The 19909-nt window shown below is 43.9% G+C and overlaps 2 protein-coding genes across 3 annotated transcripts in view; both read left to right on the top strand.

Moving 5' to 3' along the window:
* Positions 1-746: 746 nt before the first annotated feature.
* On the top strand, positions 747-8410 carry LOC138948859 (protein PML-like). The gene is made up of 3 exons (XM_070320482.1): positions 747-1292; positions 4013-4232; positions 7192-8410. Exons 2-3 carry the CDS (start codon positions 4025-4027, stop codon positions 8181-8183), a joined length of 1200 nt encoding a protein of 399 aa, XP_070176583.1. The 5' UTR covers positions 747-1292; positions 4013-4024; the 3' UTR covers positions 8184-8410.
* A 6833-nt stretch (positions 8411-15243) lies between these two features.
* Positions 15244-19909, top strand: part of LOC138948865 (oocyte zinc finger protein XlCOF6-like) — a 42923-nt gene continuing 38257 nt past the window's right edge. For both annotated transcript variants that reach the window (XR_011450104.1, XM_070320495.1), the window contains exons 1-2: positions 15244-15398; positions 18913-19136. Coding sequence is in view for 1 of the 2 variants with exons in the window: in XM_070320495.1 (XP_070176596.1) it covers positions 18974-19136 (163 nt within the window). In the remaining variant the exon portion in view is untranslated. The remainder of the gene's footprint in view (positions 15399-18912; positions 19137-19909) is intronic.

The raw sequence follows: 19909 nt of genomic DNA on the forward strand, positions 1-19909 counted from the left end.
GCAAGTGTGTGTGTCATGCGTCTGTGTGTGTGTGTGTGTGTGTGTGTGTGTGTATGTATGTATGTGTGTGTGTGTCTCTCTCTCTCTCTCCACGGTCTGTGCGTGTATGTTTGTGTGCGGAGACTGAGGGGTGTGTGTGTAGTGAGGGGGAGAGTCACTTTATATCATGACACTTTTAACGGCAACAAAACACAGTACACAACAAGAATGACAAAACGTGTGGGCTGCACCGTGGCAAGATTCAAACGAGGAAATAGTCCGGCCAAACTTTAACAACGACGACTGAGGAAAAACATTGATCGTCCGTGTTCAGTTTCAGTGTGTGATTCTCAATCGCTGAAACTGTCGATCCTACAAACATATAGACCAGAGAACAATCAAGTTATCGTATGAAGCACAGAATAAAACAAGAATGACGAAATGATTGTGTGGACGGCGATAAATGAACAAGCAGAACACTGTTACTAAGTTTGAGACAAACAGACAAAAAAGAGTTATGCTAATTACCACACTTAAACACAGTATTAAACAAGAATGACACAATTTGTAAAAGTTAAACTAAAAGGCTAAAATTTAAAAAAAAGTATACAAAGTCTGACGAACAGATAAGATTCTGAACTAAAAGCTACAAGACGAAGCGAACAAATCTAGCGCCTGTGGTTGTGTGGATTTTCTAAACGGTAGGTTCTATAAATAGAAACCGATAAACACCCACAGTTTGTGCTTCGCGGAGTCTAGGCGGAAAGCCTCAGCAATCGACCGACACGAAACCCAATTTTTTTCCAAACACTGCGAAGATCTTGGACACTGTTACAGGCAAAATGTACAAAGGCCTCGCCGCCAACAAATTGAGTTTCGTCTTGGTTTCCGTTTTGCCGCTGAGTGTTTGCACTGTGTATACTGTGCTAGTCTGGTGATAGTATAGCAACGCGGCGTTTCTGTGTGGCAAGTACGAACGGTTGTATAGCTATCCGTATGGTGACGGGAAGAACATTAATTTTTAGCCATTTTTTGTATCACACGCTAGGTGCTGGCACAGACAATTATACGCTGTTCAGCACGGCTCGGACCATCGACTTTCCGGGGAGAATAGCGCGCTTGCCCTGGGGCGCTTCGGGTACCTTCGGGCGGATTACAATCTCGAGTGCAAAAACAGGACAAGGCCAGATTCAGTTGGTCCGTCGGTTGCATTGGACCGGAAAGTAGGTCATCTATAAATAATATTCAGGAGCTCCGTTTCTGCAGCCTCGGCAGCTTTGATAACTGGCGTGTATTTGTTGTGTACGAAAGAGGTATGTGGCTTCCTTCACTGCGTTACGTTTTGTTTGTGTGGATTTACTAGTACGTCACAGGGTCTATACCGTGATGGTAGTCGTGATTCTAATTATGTGTCGTGTGTGTGTGCGTGTGTGTGTATGCGGGTGTGTGTGTGTGTGTGTGTATGCGGGTGTGTGTGTGTGTATGTGTGTGTGGTGTGTGTGTGTGTGTGTGGCGGCAGTGTGTGAGTGTGTGTGCGTGTCTGTTTCTCTGTGGGTCTTTGTGTGTGTGTGTGCGGTGTGCATGTGTGTGTCTGCATGTGTGTGTCTGCGTGTGTGTGTGTGTGCGTGCGTGTCAGTGTGTGTTTATGTGTGTCTGTTTCTGTCTGTCCCTGTGTGTGTGCCTGTTTATGTGTCTGTTTATGTGTATGGTGTATGCCAGTGTGTGTGTGTCTGTCTGTCTGTCTTTCTCTATGTGTGTGTGTGTGTGTGTGTGCGTGTGTGTGTAGCGTTTTGGAAGTTCACAATGCCAACTCCATATACATGTAGCTTTCGATACTCAACGTTCTACACACGGTGAGTTTAGTATTCTATTTTGGCGGTGTTCCGGATGACGATGGTGATGATGAGGAGGAGGAGGAGGAGAATAGAACTCTTCACGTTACGCAGCCAGGCTATTGATATTTGGCTATGTGGAAAGGTGCTCATCATCATCTTCATTATCATTATCATATCATTATCGTTGTCATCATCATCATCATCATCATCATCTTCATCTGCCAAGAAAGTGTGTGGTGTTTTTTTTTTAATATATATAGGAACGTATAATTGTGACAAAACAAAACGTTACGTATACATATATATACGGTCACTGATGTTTGACCCAGCGGTCTTTTGAGTGGACATGCAGACGAACACTATTAATACAGAATATATTATTCGACGCTGGGTCGCAGATCAGTGACCGTACGTAACGTTTTGTTTCGTCACATTTAAACGTTCCTATAACATAAACTTGGCCAAAAAAATTATTGCAACAATTTTCCCACGCTAAGAAAAGCATTAAAACGCAATTCATTTCAGTTAAACTTTATATGCTCAAATAGGTAATTATGTCAGCTGGACATATCATTTGTCCGATTGATGGTACTTTGTATAGGCATCCTGTGACAGCCTGTCAAACAAGGTCACCCCTAAAATCGACCTGACAAAAACCATAGCCCCGTATTTTAAAATCTGTAAAAAAAAAAATCAGAAAATGCACAAACCAAACGCTTGTGACAACCATTGGAAAGGCCATTCAATTTCCTGTTCAGAACATTTTGTTTTGTGCACCTGACTTTTCTAGTCTTTATGTAGCCTTTTGTCAAAGGCGGAAGGTGTCAACCGTTTCATTGGCCCAAAAAGGCACGTTTTGCGGCCATTTTTGAGGGGGTCCTCCACCCAAAGAGCCATATCTGCTCAAGTTCTCAATGATTTGCTTTGGAAATTTCAGAAGTTATGACCAATAGGTTGACCTAAATCGGTGTTTACTTTTGCGAATGTGTATAATAAGCGTGTTGTATTACGTACATTTTCCGAAAGAACTAAACAAATATTCATATTAATTCAGGGTTTTAGGTTAAAAAAATCGTGACTTTGCATGCTATTAAGCAAAGAATGAATGAGGCAATAGGTGCCAAAGTTTGAGGCAGATCCGAGTGCTGGTTTACATTTGCTTGAGATGGGAACGCGCAAGAAAATGTATCGATCACCGTCCTTCCTTGGTAATGCGTACAGTAGGCTAGCTGTGGAGATAAACTGACCTTGGCCTGTGCTTCCTTCGCTGCGGGTCACAAAAGCGCAACTCACCGAGCACATCTCGCCGGAACAGGATAGTAAGCACAGGCCCAGGACTGTAAGTGTTAGACTCCACGGGTAGTGTACTCAGTACCGTTGACGGGGATCGATAATTTGTCATACGTGTTCCCATCTCCAGTAAATGTAAACCAGCATTCGGATCTGCCTCAAACTTTGGCACCTATTGCCTCATCCAGTTTTTGCTTAGCATGCAAAGTCACGATTTTTTAACCTAAAACCATGAATTAATATGAATATTTGTTTAGTTCTTTCGGAAAAGTTACGTAATACGACACGCTAAGTATACACATTCGCAAAACGCAACACACACTTTGGTTAGCCTATTGGTCATAACTTCTGAACTTTTCAAAGCAAATCTTTAAGCAGATATGGCTCTTTGGGTGGAGGACCCCTCAAAAATGGCCGCAAAACGTGCCTTTTTTGGGCCTATGAAACGGTTGACACCTACCGCCTTTGACAAAAGGCTACATAAAGACTAGAAAAGTCAGGTGCATAAAACAAAATGTTCTGAACAGGAAATTGAATGGCCTTTTCAATGGTTGTCAGAAATGTTTGGTTTGTGCATATTCTGATTTTTTGCAGATTTTAAAATACGGGGCTGTGGTTTTTGTCAGGTCGATTTTAGGGGTGACCTTGTTTGACAGGCTGTCACGAGATGCCTATACAAAGTACCATCAATCGGACAAATGATATGTACAGCTGAAATAATTACCTTTTGGGGCATATAAGTTCAACTAAAATAAATTGCGTTTTAATGCTTTTCTTAGCGTGCGAAAATTGTTGCAATAATTTTTTGGCCAAGTTTATTTTCCTTTCTTGGGTTTTTTATTCTGAATTTATAAACGTAGGCAGTCCATTTGTTTTTGTATTTCAACACATCTTCTGACATTCACCAGGTTCAGTGAAGCATGGCAGGCGCGACAAGAGGTGCAGCGGGTGGCGACATGGATGGTCTGCTCCAACAGTTGGACGAGCTACGCGTGTCTCCTGCTGACGTTCAGTCGTCCGGGGCATCACGTGCTGGGTCTTCTCCGTCAGTCAAACGTCCTGAGGCACAGCCTGTGGACATTTCTGGCCGACACCTGGTCTACTTTGATCTGGAGACGACGGGCTTGGGTGAGGCTAGCGAACTGATAAACAATTCAGCCCCTAAAATGTTATTAGCCTGTGGGACATTTAGCATCATCAAGACTTGGGTGAGGCTAGCGAATAAACACTTCAGCCCCTAAAACGTTATTAGCCTGTGGGACATTTAGCATCATCAAGGCTTGGGTGAGGCTAGCGAATAAAGAATTCAGCCCCTAAAACGTTATTAGCCTGTCTTCTTCTTCTTTTCGATCGCCGATCACACTTGGAGTCCAGATCTTGAGATATAATTAGTGGTCCTCTGCAGCGCAGCCACTGGTCCGTACAGCTTGTTGTGCAGGGACTCCGGCAATGGCCAGATTTCCTCTCTCAGCACCTGGTGGCTCCTGCAGTCTCGTAGGATGTGGGCCGTGTCCTGCTCTGCTTCTCCACAAGAACACATGGGGGAGGGCACAACATGCAGCTTCCCGTGGAGATGCTGGTTAAGTCTGTTGTGTCCCGTTCTCAGGCGGAAGATGACCACCTGCTGTGGTCTGGATAGCAGGTGGTAGCTGTCCTGTGGCTGGGGCGTCCTGTGCAGAGACTTAATGATGGTCTTCATCTCTGTCAGGCTCACAGGGTTGTTCTCTTGCTCATCTTCTGCACCCAGCTTTGCCATCCTGTCCGCCTCTTCGTTTCCTTGTACACCACAGTGGGAGGGGATCCATTGCAGTACTGTCCTCAGGCTCTTGATGTTGTGTAGAGCGTGTTCCAGCTGAGGCAGTTTGCTACTGGTCATTGCTTGTAGTACTGACAGAGCGTCAGTCAGGAAGACCACCTGGTTGTCATGGTTGACTCTGTCGTTGATGGTGTATGCTGCATGGATCAGTGCTTGTACCTCAGCTCTGTAGTTTGTACAGTGGAGGCCTGTTGGTATAGCCTCTGCTTGCCTCTCTCCACTGGGGTACTGGACATACACCCCCGCTCCTCCATTTTTGACGGCCTCTGTGGCTGACCCATCAGTATACACCCGTATCCATGCTTCTTGGGGGTACCTTTCTTCAAGCATGGCAAGAGTCAGGGCTTTTTTCGTCGCATTGCTCTGCTGGTCCTTTGTTGTGAGGTAGGGGACACTGGTCTGTATGTCCAGGTTTCCTTGTCTGTCTTCCCAGCGTGGGGCGTCAAGGGAGAAAGATGGTGGCTCCACTAGCTCTGGCATCTCTGTCCGATGTTTCTTCTTTATTAGCCTGTGGGACATTTAGCATCCTCAAGGCTTGGGTGAGGCTAGCGAATAAACAATTCAGCCCCTAAAACGTTATTAGCCTCTGGGACATTAAGCATCATCAAGGCTTGGGTGAGGGCTTTCGCGATTGTGCATTTCTTTACTGTGCTTCGTTTTGTTTTAAGAAAAGGATGCAGTGTTATTTTTGTTCGACTTGTACGTGTACTGTGGATCAGTGATGCTGTCAAGTTGACTTGAAAAAAATTTTCTTTCGGAGTTTTTCGTCTGTTCCCTATTTCTCTTTGTGTTTTGTTTTGCACAGAGACCGGCAAACAACCTTTGACTGAGACAGATCAACACACACTGAGGGACACACACACACACACACACACACACACACACACACACACACACATACACACACACACACACACACACACACACACACACACACACTCACACACACACACACACACAGCTGGGCAGACACAGATGGGCACACACACACACACACAAACACACACACACACACACACACACACACACACACATTGAGACACACACAAAAAATCACACATAAACAGTCACACATGCGCGCGCGAGCGACCACCACCTACACCAACAACAACAAAAACAACAACAACCAGAAATTCCTCCGAGGTAGGAAAAACACCCCCGTCAGAGAACTCAGAACTTTATTACATGCGGAGAGAGAGAGACAGAGACAGAGACAGAGACAGAGACAGAGACAGAGACAGAGAGACAGAGAGATAGTCAGAAGTCAGAAGTCAGAAGTCTGAAGTCTGAAGTCTGAAGTCAGAAGTCAGAAGTCAGAAGTCAGAAGTCAGAAGTTTGAAGTCTGAAGTCTGAAGTCAGAAGTCAGAAGTCAGAAGTCTGAAGTCTGAAGTCTGAAGTCAGAAGTCAGAAGTCAGAAGTCTGAAGTCTGAAGTCTGAAGTCTGAAGTCAGAAGTCAGAAGTCAGAAGTCAGAAGTCTGAAGTCTGAAGTCTGAAGTCAGAAGTCTGAAGTCTGAAGTCTGAAGTCTGAAGTCAGAAGTCAGAAGTCAGAATGTTTATTCGCGTAAACACAGGGTCCATTGCGAAAGGGTACGTCGAGGTAGGAAAAACACCCCCCTTCGTCAAAGGGAAATAACCATTCTCACTGCCACCAACTGAGAAGGTTATTTCCCTTTGACCATTATTATGTCACTCTTAATCTTAATCCACCAATAACTCCCTAACCGTGTGTTTGACTGGTCCCAATTTTTGTAAGGACCGTCTCAGGAATGTATAGTCAGAAGTCTGAAGTCTGAAGTCTGAAGTCTGAAGTCAGAAGTCTGAAGTCTGAAGTCTGAAGTCTGAAGTCAGAAGTCAGAATGTTTATTCGCGTAAACACAGGGTCCATTGCGAAAGGGTACGTCGAGGTAGGAAAAACACCCCCCTTCGTCAAAGGGAAATAACCATTCTCACTGCCACCAACTGAGAAGGTTATTTCCCTTTGACCATTAATATGTCACTCTTAATCTTAATCCACCAATAACTCCCTAACCGTGTGTTTGACTGGTCCCAATTTTTGTAAGGACCGTCTCAGGAATGTATAGAACCTGTTCACCAAGTTTGGTGACGATCGGTCCGTTCATTCTTGAGATCTATATGCGAACACAAACACACAAACAAACACACAAACACCCAAACAAACACATCGAGTGAAACCTATACACACCCCTATACCGGGGGTGTAACAACAACAACAACGACAAACACTAATTTCATCCATCTTTTTTCCTGCAGGGCTGGGATGCCACATCACACAAATAGCAGCAATCAGAGGCAATGACACTTTCAGCCGCTTCGTTCTACCCAAAATCCCCATAGACGGCAAAGCGCAGGAAATCACGGGAATCACGTGCCAAGGCAACGCCAGCATGTGTCACCATGGCAAACGGGTGGAGTGTGTCAGCGTCACACAAGCCCTCCAAGAGTTCCTGGAGTTCCTTGGAACCGGAAAGCAAGTGCTCATTGGCCACAACATTAAGATTTTTGACTGCCCCAGGCTTCTCAACCCTTTAAGGGCCTGCGACCTCATCGGCCGATTTCAGCAAGCTGTGCACGGCTTCGTCGACACGCTGCCGCTTTTTCGTGACTTCGAGAAGAGCCTGACATCATACAGGCTCTCCGCTCTGTACCAGCATTATTTCAATCGAGAATTCAACGCCCACGACGCCAGGGAAGACGTGAAAGCCCTTCAAGACATCGTCTCCGCTGCCAAAGTCCCTCTGGACAAGATGTCCCAACACTCATTCACCTTGACCTACGTTACTGACCTTCACGACTTCAACAAACAGAAGTGGAGGCTGCTCAAGGGATGGATTCCCTTGGTTGACGGTAGCTTCATCACCGAGGGCATGGCGGAGAAGGCTGCAGGCAGCGGCTTGAAGTTTGAGGAGGTCAGGAGAGTGTTTCAACAAGACGGGCGGGAAGGTGTCAAGAGAACTCTACTGCTGAGAACGGACGACGGGAAGCCTAGAGTGACTCATGTGAACAAAACGCTGGACGGAATCTGTCAGTACCTGGAGAGTACCCAGATGACAGCCACGATTTCTCCACCTACAACGACATATACTAACAATTATCCGCACACAACAGCAAGTTCTCTGCGAACAGCAGCGAGTTTTCCGCGCACAAGAGCAACGTCTACGCGCACAGCAGCCAGTTCTACGCGCACAACAGCAAGTTCTCTGGGCAAATCCGCGAGTTTTCCGCGCACAACAACGAATTTTTGAAGTGCAGCAACAACGATACAACGTAAAAGTGCTCAAGTGCGCATCAAGGAATACTACACGCGAAAGAACAACCGTGCTAAAACTCGTCAACATATATGCACGATTTGTTTACTGTATACTATAAATAGGTGTCCATGCATACAAAGAAGTATTGTTCACGCTATATGGCCTTCTCTCTCTCTCTCTCTCTCTCTCTCTCTCTCTCTCTCTCTCTCTCTCTCTCTCTCTCAGTGTCTCTCTCTTTGAGTCTCTCTCTCTCGCTCGCTCTCTCTCTCTCTCTCTCTCTCTCTCTCTCTCTCTCTCTCTCTCTCTCTCTCTCTCTCTCTCTGTTGCTTCTTTAAATGCTGTCCTTTTATGGCGTGTAAGCGAGTCGGCATATCAAGCCTTCTTTATTCAGGTGCGGTCCTATGGAACTCACTGCCTATTTTTCTTAAGCATAAAACAAACACAGACAGCTTCAAAAAAAATCATATGTCGCACATAATGCAACTAAACATGTGGTGAATGGTTCATCAATTCATTTAAAATGTATGTGCATGTTAAACAAAGTTATAATAATATGCAGATCTAAATTAAGTTATGTTAAAAATTGACACTTTTTATCATTGGAAATTGTATTTAAAATGCAGTATGACAATTTATTTTTAAATTTGTATCTGTATATACAGTTATGATGTATGTATAGGTTACAACACGAGTGGTTTTTTATATGGCTTGTATTTCAGTCAAGACCCAGCGGATGAATATCATCGGGAGACACGAGCCTCTGGCGAGTGGCTCTCGATTGATATTCCCGCTGGGTCTTGACTGAAATACAAGCCATATAAAAAACCACGAGTGTTGTAATCTGTATATCCCATTCTACCATCAAACACAAAGTGTAGACTACTAGCGGCACTGTTGCGATCTGTGGACTGTAAAACTGTGGTGCCAGCGAGACTTAGCCCTTTTGCAACCTTAAACTAAGTGACCGTCGCTGAAAAAATAAAACGAATGAGTGCATCGATAAGTACGCGGTAACACTACTTTCAGACCATTTAAAAGCTTTAAGTAAAGGTTCATAAGATGCAAGAAAGTAATGAAGTCGTATAGAAATTAATTTAGTTGAAGCGCACAATTCTTTTTTTTTTTGCGTTTCAGGTCGGCAGAACGGGCAAAACGGGTTTGGGACCCATTTGGCTTACTCGATTCAGAATCGATTCCACGTTGTTTTTCTCGAACGTGTGTAATTAGGCTTATTGACAGAGAAGCAAATTTTAGGGAACAAATATGTAGGTTTAGATTTAACCATTTGCTCCCTATTTGAAATGTATCTACGTGTTTTGCGAGTGTGTTTGCATGGATGAACTTAAACTGGTATGGGTATGAGGAAAACGCGACCGACACGTCTGTCACCGCCGATTGATTGCATTTTGAAGGAATATGACTGGATTACGGAAAAATACACACATGTTAAGTTCTCGGATACCTTCATCGCCAATGTGGACTTACTGCAGAGCCAGGCAAAAGAGTAGACTTGCTCGCAAAACACGTGAAACAGCTGATGATAGCGAAGCCCAACCGTGCCAGGTAAGGACGGTCTGACAGATTCTCAAAAGTCGTCTGCTAACGAAGCAAGGGGAGGGTACTCGTGTTTTTGTTTTGGTTCGCTAGCATCTGGTTATCTTGTAAGTTGAATGTTCGTTTTTTTCGACCTGCATTGCTTTCATAATGAAAGAAACGTTTGCTTATTGCATCTCATTCATCAGATCAGTTCTGAGATTCATTTTTGCGTGCAAGATATGGTTTTCTGAGCCGTGCAATACGATTTTGGAACTTCATACAAATGTGTCACATTGTTCGGCGCGAGGTCAAAGGTCGGGAGCAAAGTAGTTCTTCGCCCAAATCGGAATCTGCACTATCATATATTTTTTTGAGTCCATGATGTATTTATTGAGCTATAAAAATACAACATATATACCCATACTGAAGTAACAGAGACAAAGAAGGGAGGTCATGGGATATTAAGTTTAATGTGATAGTTCTTTAATTATATTGTTTTCTGTTCTTGTTGACCCTATATTAGGGCGATGGCTGGATGTGAAAAAGCAATATTCTTGCTTATCTATTACCCTCGATAATAAAGATTTTGTCTTGTCTTGTCTCTCTCTCTCTCTCTCTCTCTCTCTCTCTCTCTCTCTCTCTCTCTCTCTCTCTCTCTCTCTCTTTTTCTCTCTCTCTCTCTCTCTCTCTCTCTCTCTCTCTCTCTCTCTCTCTCTCTCTCTCTCTCTCTCTCTCTACTTTCTGTTGCTTTATTAAATGCAGTCCTTTTATGGCGTGTAAGCGAGTCGGCTCGCCATCTCCTATTTGTGCAGACCTTTTCATGGGATAAGACCATCCTTCCACTTGGTCACATACCAAACACCATCAGTGTGACCACTGTGCTAGGACACTCAGGCTGCAAAACAGCTTCATCCCCAAATCCATCACCCTTAGCAACATGTAAACACATCCACATACCCGACTCAGCCCCTCTTCTGCCAGTGCAATCAGTAGTAATGTACATGTATGTATTGGTTTTATGTACAACCGTATATTTCCTGCGATATATTGTATGTTATGATATTTTGCAATTATGGTTAGCCATAGTTCGTTATACGCGTAGGTGTGCGAGAATATGTAAGCGCAGTGCTTTAAAGATGTCCATGTTATATAGTGCTATATGTTTTATGTAAAATCAATGTCTTGTTTGTATTATTGTTATGTACCACCCCTGAATTTCTCTATGAGATAATAAAGTATTCTTATTCTTATGTGACCGGCACGGTTGGCCTGGTGGTAAGGCGTCCGCTCCGTGATCGGAAGGTTGTGGGTTCGAACCCCGGCCGGGTCATACCTAAGACTTGAAAATTGGCAATCTAGTGGCTGCTCCGCCTGGCGTCTGGCATTATGGGGTTAGTGCTAGGACTGGTTGGTCCGGTGTCAGAATAATGTGACTGGGTGAGACATGAAGCCTGTGCTTGTGTCTTGTGTGTGGCGCACGTTATATGTCAAAGCAGCACCGCCCTGATATGGCCCTTCGTGGTCGGCTGGGCGTTAAGCAAACAAGCAAAAAACCACTGTATGTGCACAGTGAGAAATAACTAGGGGCCTGTGACTTTCAAGAAATTAATTCATACAAGAAATTTAACTCTGCAGAGATAAAAAAAAAAAATTTAAACAAAAAATTTAAAAAACCCAACAGGATGTTGATTTCTAGTATGCGTCCCAGTGATGGGATGGGCTTATCCAATGTAAACCTTTACTAAGGAGATCTGAATCAAAAAACAAAAAAGGTAGGTTGTTGGAACGTTTGTTATTGACAAAACAATACATTCACAGATATTTCGACCCAACGGTCTTTTAGGTGAACAGACAAACACATATTTTGCTCTTCTGTATGCGTATACATCATGCCATCTATCAAGATAAGTTTTGTGTGAATATGTGTTTGTCTGTTCACCTAAAAGGCCATTGGGTCGAAATATCTGTGAATGTATTGTTTTGTCAATAACAAACGTTCCAACAACCTACCTTTCTTGTTTTTTTATTCTGAATTTTGGAACGTTGGCAGTCTCTTTGTTTTTGGATATATAAGGAAATATGAAATAGGGAGCTGAACCTGTCAACTGTTTTTACAGAAAGAGCTGTGCCTCTGAGATTGCATGATGACCTTGGTGACAACAACAAAATTCAAGCAGATTGGGGTATAAATCATTCTTTCTTTATTTGGTGTTTAACATCGTTTTCAACCACGAAGGTTATATCGCGACAGATAAATCATTCAATCTACTGAATGTTTGCTTGAGATATTGTAGAACTACCGTTTGAAGCCAGTAAAATAAAAGGTGTCTAGTACGTGCGGTCTCTCACGACTGCAATTCATTATTATTGTTCTTAACGTGCTTTTATTCTGGATCTGGATCTGGATGTTGCAGGGCCGATAAGGCATATGCGCAACGGGATTTATTAGGGTCTACAGTGGAACCTACCTCTTAAGACCGTCGTTACCCCACCACCGCCACCCATTGAACATTAATTTTCAGATTGTTTGCCCGTAACCTCTGTAAGTTTACCTCCACATTGAGACTCCCTCCTGTTTAAGACCTGACTTGTTATGACTGTTTAGAGGACCTTGTAGGTCTACTGTATACCCTTTTTTTAATTTTTATTATTACTTGATGTATTTTGTTTTTATCTTCTTCTTCTTCTTCTTGGCGTTCGCAGAGGTTACACAATCAGTCCAGCACTGGTGATAAATGTTGTCGTTTTCTCCAACTCCTGTCGACTGCCGTATAGTTTGGTCTGCAAGGGAGTTGGTGACGGCCACACTTCTTTTCGTTCCTCATCTAGTCCCGGTTGTGGTGGTGCCAGTCACTTTCCTCCCGCGTCCCCTGGCGTGACAAGACGGACGGGAGGGACCTCCAGTAGTTGGGGCTGGGTCCCTTTGAGGCATGGGACCCGACGCTGCTCCGCCCTGGGGGGTCCTCAATGGGCGAGCGCCATTTCCATCTGTGCTGGTTGATTGTGTCATCATTTGCGTAAGTGCGTGTACCCGTGGTTTGTTAGAATGCGCCGTGCGGCCCGGGTCCTCCGTCATCAGCATTCGGGGTTTTCTGTCGGGGTTACCTCACCCTTAGCTCATGGCCCGTACGTCCTACCCTGAGAGCACAGGGGGGGAGGATTTGCCGGGATCCCACCCGGAGCCAGTTTGGTCCGCGGCCGCAAGCGGCTGATCTCCATATCTGAAGACCGTTCCCCTATCCGCCACCCGGGGACGCGCTGGGTTGGGGGTGGTCGCCCCACTGAAAATCCCACACTGGGTTAAGAAAGATCAGCCTGTCCCAGTTTTGTTTTTATAAAACAAAGGACTTTAACATTCTGAGGACATGAAGACTTTTTAGCTCACATCTTCAAGTTTTCCTGTAAAACAATACTCAATGTCTTCGTCTGCTAGGTGATATGACTTTTGTTTTTCCTCTATGAGTTTATGGTATGAAAAGAGCTTCGCGCGTGTGTGTGCGTCTGCGTGTGTGTGTGTGTGTGTGTGTGTGTCTTGTGCCTGTCAAACTACATTTGAGGTTGTACCATGTACAAAACGTTAAATTGCCCTGGTTGTCGCATGTCAATACTATGTTAAATAAGTTGGGTCTATCATATTTATGGACAACTCAGAGTCCTTGCCGTCTCAGGTTTTAAAAACGTTGTAAAACAAAGGCAAAGAGATCAATTCCTGCAGGAATGGAACACTGACGTGAATGCCAACAGCTTGTGTTTTAATTACAGAATGTATAAAAAGGATTTTTGTCTGGAAAGGTATTTGCTTTGGTTGCCAAAGAAATTCCAAGTTAAATTAGCAAAATTTAGAACAAGCAATCTAAAATTGCCAATACCATCAGCACAGATTTTTTAATGCTCCCAGAAATGAAAGATTGTGTGATATGTGCGATAAAAATGAATTAGGTGATGAGTTTCACTATTTGTTCATTTGTACCGACGAAAGTATAGTGTCTGAAAGAAGAACATTAATTAGTCCCTATTACCGATCTCACCCAAATTATTTAAATGTTTAAAATATGAACAGTTAATGAATTGTAAATCTAAGATAAAACTAATGAAGTTAGCAAGATTTGTAGCCCATGTTATGATTTTAGTATGTTAGCGTTACATCTAGTTTCTTTATTGGTATGTATATGTACAGGGGCGGACGAGGGGGGGGGGGGGGGGGGGGGTTCTGGGGTTTCCGGAAACCCCTCCCCCCAGCCAAAAAAAAAATAACAAATTGGTGTTTTGGGGGGTTGAGTTTCAATTTTTGGGGTATTAATCAGTGACAAAATCTGCTGCCTGAAACTGGTAATGATCATCCTCAGAATGCACCAGATTGCACCATTTTGCATCCTTTTTTTCAAAATTTTCCAGGGGGGCATGCCCCCGGACCCCCCTAGCAAGCTAGGCGCTTTGCGCCATCAGCTCGGCGCTTCGCGCCTTCACACCCATATCTTCACAATATACTTTTGGAAACCCCCCCCCCCCCCATAAAATGAACTGATCCACCCCTGATGTATGTAATGCATGCTTTTGTTTTTTGTTTTGTGTCTTTATAAAAGATGCATGGCATAATGGTATTGCCAATTTATTTCGGCTGTATATTATCGTTGTCCGACCCCCCGCGGGTTAGGGAGAAGAATTTACCCGATGCTCCCCAGCATATTGTAAGAGGCGACTAACGGATTCTGTTTCTCCTTTTACCCTTGTTAAGTGTTTCTTGTATAGAATATAGTAAAAAAAATTTAACGTTTTTAGTCAAGCATTATGTAAGAAATGTTAAGTCCTTTGTACTGGAAACTTGCATTCTCCCAGTAAGGTCATATATTGTACTAAGTTGCAAGCCCCTGGAGCAAATTTTTGATTAGTGCTTTTGTGAACAAGAAACAATTAACAAATGGCTCTATCCCATCTCCCCCCTTCCCCCGTCGCGATATAACCTTCGTGGTTGAAAACGACGTTAAACACCAAATAAAGAAAGAAAGAAATCGTTGTCCGCTTAATGTATACATATTATGTGTCTGATTTCTTACCTGATTTTGTTAAACCTATTTTCTTTTCTATTTGTTTGTATATGTATGCAAGTGTATATTGCCAATTTATTTTGGTTGTATAGTATTGTTGTATTTTTCCGCTCAATTTGTATACATATATTAACTGTCTGATTTGTTACCTTTTTTTTGTTAAAGTTATATCTTTGTTTCAAAGCCCTCTGGGCCCAAAACAATAAAATACTTGACTATACTATATGGCGGAATAAATTATTGTTCTTGTCTGTGTGTGTTTGTGTGTGTGTCGTGTGTGTGTGTGTGTGTGTGTGTGTGTGTCAAAGTGAACATTCTTCTTCTTCTTCTTCGTCGTTCGCTAAGTGAACATAAAAATACATGTTGTATGTCTCTTAGAAGCACCCACTGAGACTTTAAATTATGTGTTTAGTGTCCGTTCTATATTATTTCTCAGGTTTTGGCGAAAAGACATTACAGGGGAAGTCATTCTGGTTGACTGCTGATTCGTTTAGACCACAGACATTTTTTTTTCGTCATTTTTTTCATTCGGAGAGTGGTTAAGCCGGAATTACAGTTATCAGCCGACCAATGACAAGTTGAATAATACGTACAAGATTCTTTTTGCCTACAGAACTACGTACTCAAGGTAATATATGAGGACAAAATCATGGGGAGTAGACTTTAGTGGATTTTGAGGAGAGGCGGGCATGCACTGAAGTGATGCAGCTGAGCTACAGGAAGGACGTCAGACGGCTTTGTTTATCTCACATAAACTCATTACTGACTATTCCTCCTCCCCTCCAAAGTGCTGCTGATCGAACTTTCGACCATTTATTCCACTCATGGAGTCTAATTTGTGACCACAAATGGTATTTTGACTTTGAAATTAGGTAGGGGCTACTGTTACGCCTTTTTGAAGTTTTCAAGTCGTAATTCGACTCATAAATTCTATAGTTACGTCATGACGTCATTTTACTGTCGTAACCCGCTCACTGCAGGCTTCGGTTACACCTTTTCCACGAGTTGTAGAGTGACTCGGCCAGACTTTGATTACGGCGCGGCGTGATCCTACCCGGACATTCTCTAGTTACGACATGACGCTATTTTACTGTCGTAGCCTACTGTAACCCGTGACCATTTTGAAGGGTAGGCCACTCACCTGCACGTTATCATTATTTTGTATAACGATTTGTGCAATAATGCATCCTTTGAACACTTCCATGCCAAGTGATAAAAATATCTGTATTCTATACTGTTCAAAAAAAGAAACGCATAGCTTGTAATATTTGGTTAATTTAGTTATATGGCTACAAGGATATCCACCAAACTGCAGAAAATGTTTATCTGGTCGTCGACCTTTCGTCCATTGCCACAAGTGAGCTCTGCACGTGACGCATGCGTTATCAGTGGCTACAATGTCAAAATTGCTCATTTGGCATGACCACTCGTCATGCTTCAGTGTAATCTCGTGAAACTCGGGGAATATTGAGCTCTCACCATGTCTTCCAAAACCCATAAAAGCGGATTGTTCGCCACAAAGAAATCAGACGACAATTCAGCGACGAAAGATGGCCCGATTGAGCAGAGAAGACCGCCAAATTGCATTGGGTCGTTTACAAGCAGGCCAAAGTCAAAGTGCAATCGCCAGGCACTTCCACGTGTCCCAGAGCACCATCAGTAGACTGTGGGTCAGGTTTCAAGCCACTGGCTCCGTTGCTGACTTGCCACGAGCGGGAAGACCAAGGGCGACAACTGCTGCTCACGACCGCTTCATACGGCTCCGCCACCCCCGGAATCGTTTCCTGTCGGCCTCATCTTCTGTCCAGGCTCTCCCCGGGCCACACCGATTATCGGACCAGACCGTGCGGAACCGCCTGCATGAAGCTGGTTTGAGAGCTCGCAGACCTCACAGAGGAGCTGTCCTCACCCGCCGCCATCGCCAGAACCGAGTGCAGTGGGGCAACCAGCACCTTCGCTGGACCGTCCGGAATCACTGGAGACACGTGTGGTTCAGCGACGAGTCCTACTTCCTGCTCCAGCGACATGATGGTCGGAGGAGGGTCTACCGGAGAGTAAACGAACGTTACGCGCCCAACTGTGTGGATGAGGCACCCGTTCATGGTGGTGGAGGCGTCATGGTGTGGGGGGCGATCAATACCGCTGGAAGGAGCACCCTGGTGCACGTCCAAGGGCGCATAACTGCCCAGCGATACGTGGAGGAAATTCTGCGCCCACACGCCCTTCCTCTTCTGGCTGACCAGGATGCCATATTCCAGCAGGACAACGCTCGCCCGCACACAGCACGACTCACCACCCAGTTCCTCACCGACCACCATGTCCAGGTGCTTCCCTGGCCATCCATGTCGCCAGACATGAACCCGATAGAACACCTCTGGGATGAATTGGACAGACGTGTGCGCAGGCGAGAAGAAGCGCCGGCAAATCACCGCGATCTATTGCAGGCACTTCAGGAGGTGTGGGACACCATCCCACAGCAAGATATCCGGCATCTGATCCAGTCCATGCCCAGAAGGTGCCGGGCAGTTGTTGCTGCTCAAGGCAGTCACACCCCCTACTGACTTGACAGCCTCGGCACCCAATCGTATTGATTGACTGATTGATTTGAAGATGCAAATGAACTGTGTGTGCATTCAACTGTGTCCATACCAAATTTCAAACAAATAATCTAAATATTGGATTTTCTGTTAATTTTTTCGAAAAATAAAACAAATTTGGCAACTAGCAACTATGCGTTTCTTTTTTTGAACAGTATAGCAAAGGAACTGCTCCTGCAAAGGGTATAGTACCTAGTAAACGCCCACCCCTAACTTTTGGGCAAAACTGGTGCATAGAAACGCACAACCACTACTAATGAACTGTTAAACACGTCTGTCCTCACTCGACCCACGCTTTAAAATGGCCGCCCAAACCGGAAGTAGAGCGCGGCCCTGGCGGGGAAATGCTTTGTGGCGTAATCAAAGCAAAGAAGGGAAAAGTTACGGGCGGCGTAAGTGTAGCCACTGCGTTGAAATTAGATCCTTTTCTTATTCAAGGGACGTAACCACTCGGTGCGTTTTCGAATAAATCGAATTTGGGGGTAAAATCGATCGAATTTCATCACAAATCTGCTTCAATTGCATGATCTTGACATGCCTTTCTCCGTCTAAGTAATTGTACCTCTTGAAATTGGCAGTCTGGAGTTTATTTTGGCTGACGCCCGTCTGACGTCCTCTTTGTAGCTGCTACTAGTATACTACAGTGGTCGCCGCGTAATAAAACCACTTCTGGACCGACGAAAAATGGCTTTAATAAGCGGCGGATTTATTAACCGGCGGTCCAGGAATACGTCATTTTCGAAAGAAAAAAAACCTCTTTTGTTTACGTCACTCAGTCACTTCCTTTCGTCATTTACACTTGTTTAAATCTAAACAAAACTTCACGAAGGATGTTGAACTTTTGTTTTAATTATGTACATGTACGTGTACTTTGATCACTTCGGTACATCAATAATTTCACTGTCACCGTCACGAACCATTACTCGTCAGAGAAGAACGATTTTATGAGTGTTTGTTTGTTGGTCGTCTTCCACATCAGAACAAGATAATGTGGGTTTTAGTCACAAACTACGTGATTTCTCTGAGAAAACTGGCTTTAATAAGCGGCGGGTTGGTTTTATTAACCGGCTTTTTCTAATACATAAGATATAGTGATAAATCCGGACCGTCTGAAATCGGCTTTTATAAGCGGCTGGCTCTATTAACCGCGGTTTTATTAAGCGGCGTCCACTGTACTCAGAGTACTATTATAGTGCTAGTGAGGCTGATGGGGTCTATGTCGACCAAAAGAGTTTGATTCCCTGTAGGTAGACTACCTGTAGGGGGATACAGGGAATCCCACAGGTGGGAGTTCCTGTAAGGGTTTCGCCGATCCTGCTGAAATAGTGAAAGTCACGTGATGCTTATAGCGACATCGGTAGAATTTGATGTTTAATTGTTTTTCGAAATGTTTTGGTATTTCTTAAAACATTTGAGTATGATTTGCAATTTTGATTTAGAAAAGTTTAAATCAATAACTAAATAAAAGAAAACGCAGCTAAAATGAATTACTCGTAATTTTAATAACGACATACTGCATGGAATTTAAGAATTCTAATCTTACAGATTTTCCTGTGGAACCGCCATTGTGAAGTCAAGGCTAAACAGTGAAAAGAGGGAGACCATCATGCAAGCCTCGAGCAGTGAACTGTCAGGACTACTCGCTGAAACTTCTCACTGCAGCATGGAGGAAGGTGACGTGGCAATTCTGTCTGACGTCAAGATAGAGATTGATGTCGCTGAACCTGAGACACCGCATTATTGGCACTCTACTGAACCACAGCCAAATGGTAAGGCTAACAAAAGAAATCAGATACCGAAAACAAAATCAACATCCGCAAAACTCTGCCAAAGTCATGTGCTTTTCTGCAGACTGGTTGCTTTTAATGTCCAAGTGACATCTTTTGGGTACTATATATGTGTGAACAAAACCTATGTAAAGTTATGTTTTGGGAAGGAAAATGTAGTGAGACTTAACTCCATGGAAGTTGGAACAGAATTAAAAAGACAACATCTTCAGGGGGGGCCAAATCGTCCGCCTGATCGCCAGGGGCGGATAAACAAATCTGCCAGGCTAGTAGAAACTGCCTGGCAACTCGCCCGGCTGGCCAGTGAAAATTCAAGTCAAATGCAACTCTTTTGGTTGTACTATCAAGTTTCAAAGCCATATAAAGACTGATGCAGCAACTGTGGTATGTACCGGGCCAGCGACATTTCTGGCGGGCTTGTGACTTTCTTGAATTTACTCGCCAGGCTGGCTAGTTAAAATTTGAGATTTGGCCATCCCTGATCTTTTAGTTTCACAAGACATGGTACGCTTAATGTCATTTGTGATTCTAAAGAGTGAGAGGGGGTCACACAAACAGAACAGGCGCCAGTTTCACAAGACAGAAACAAAGTTGGTAATAAAAATATGGTTGTTCAACAAAATCTGGTTTCTAAAAGATGTCATTCGGCCGACTTTACATCTGTGCACACACACACAAAAACTAAAAAGTGATTATCCGTACAGTGACTGTGACTGGGTGGCCGAGTGGTAACGCACTTGCGCTTGGAAGCGAGA

Source organism: Littorina saxatilis, linkage group LG15, assembly GCF_037325665.1.
Source record: "Littorina saxatilis isolate snail1 linkage group LG15, US_GU_Lsax_2.0, whole genome shotgun sequence".
Taxonomy (NCBI): Eukaryota; Metazoa; Mollusca; class Gastropoda; order Littorinimorpha; family Littorinidae; genus Littorina; species Littorina saxatilis.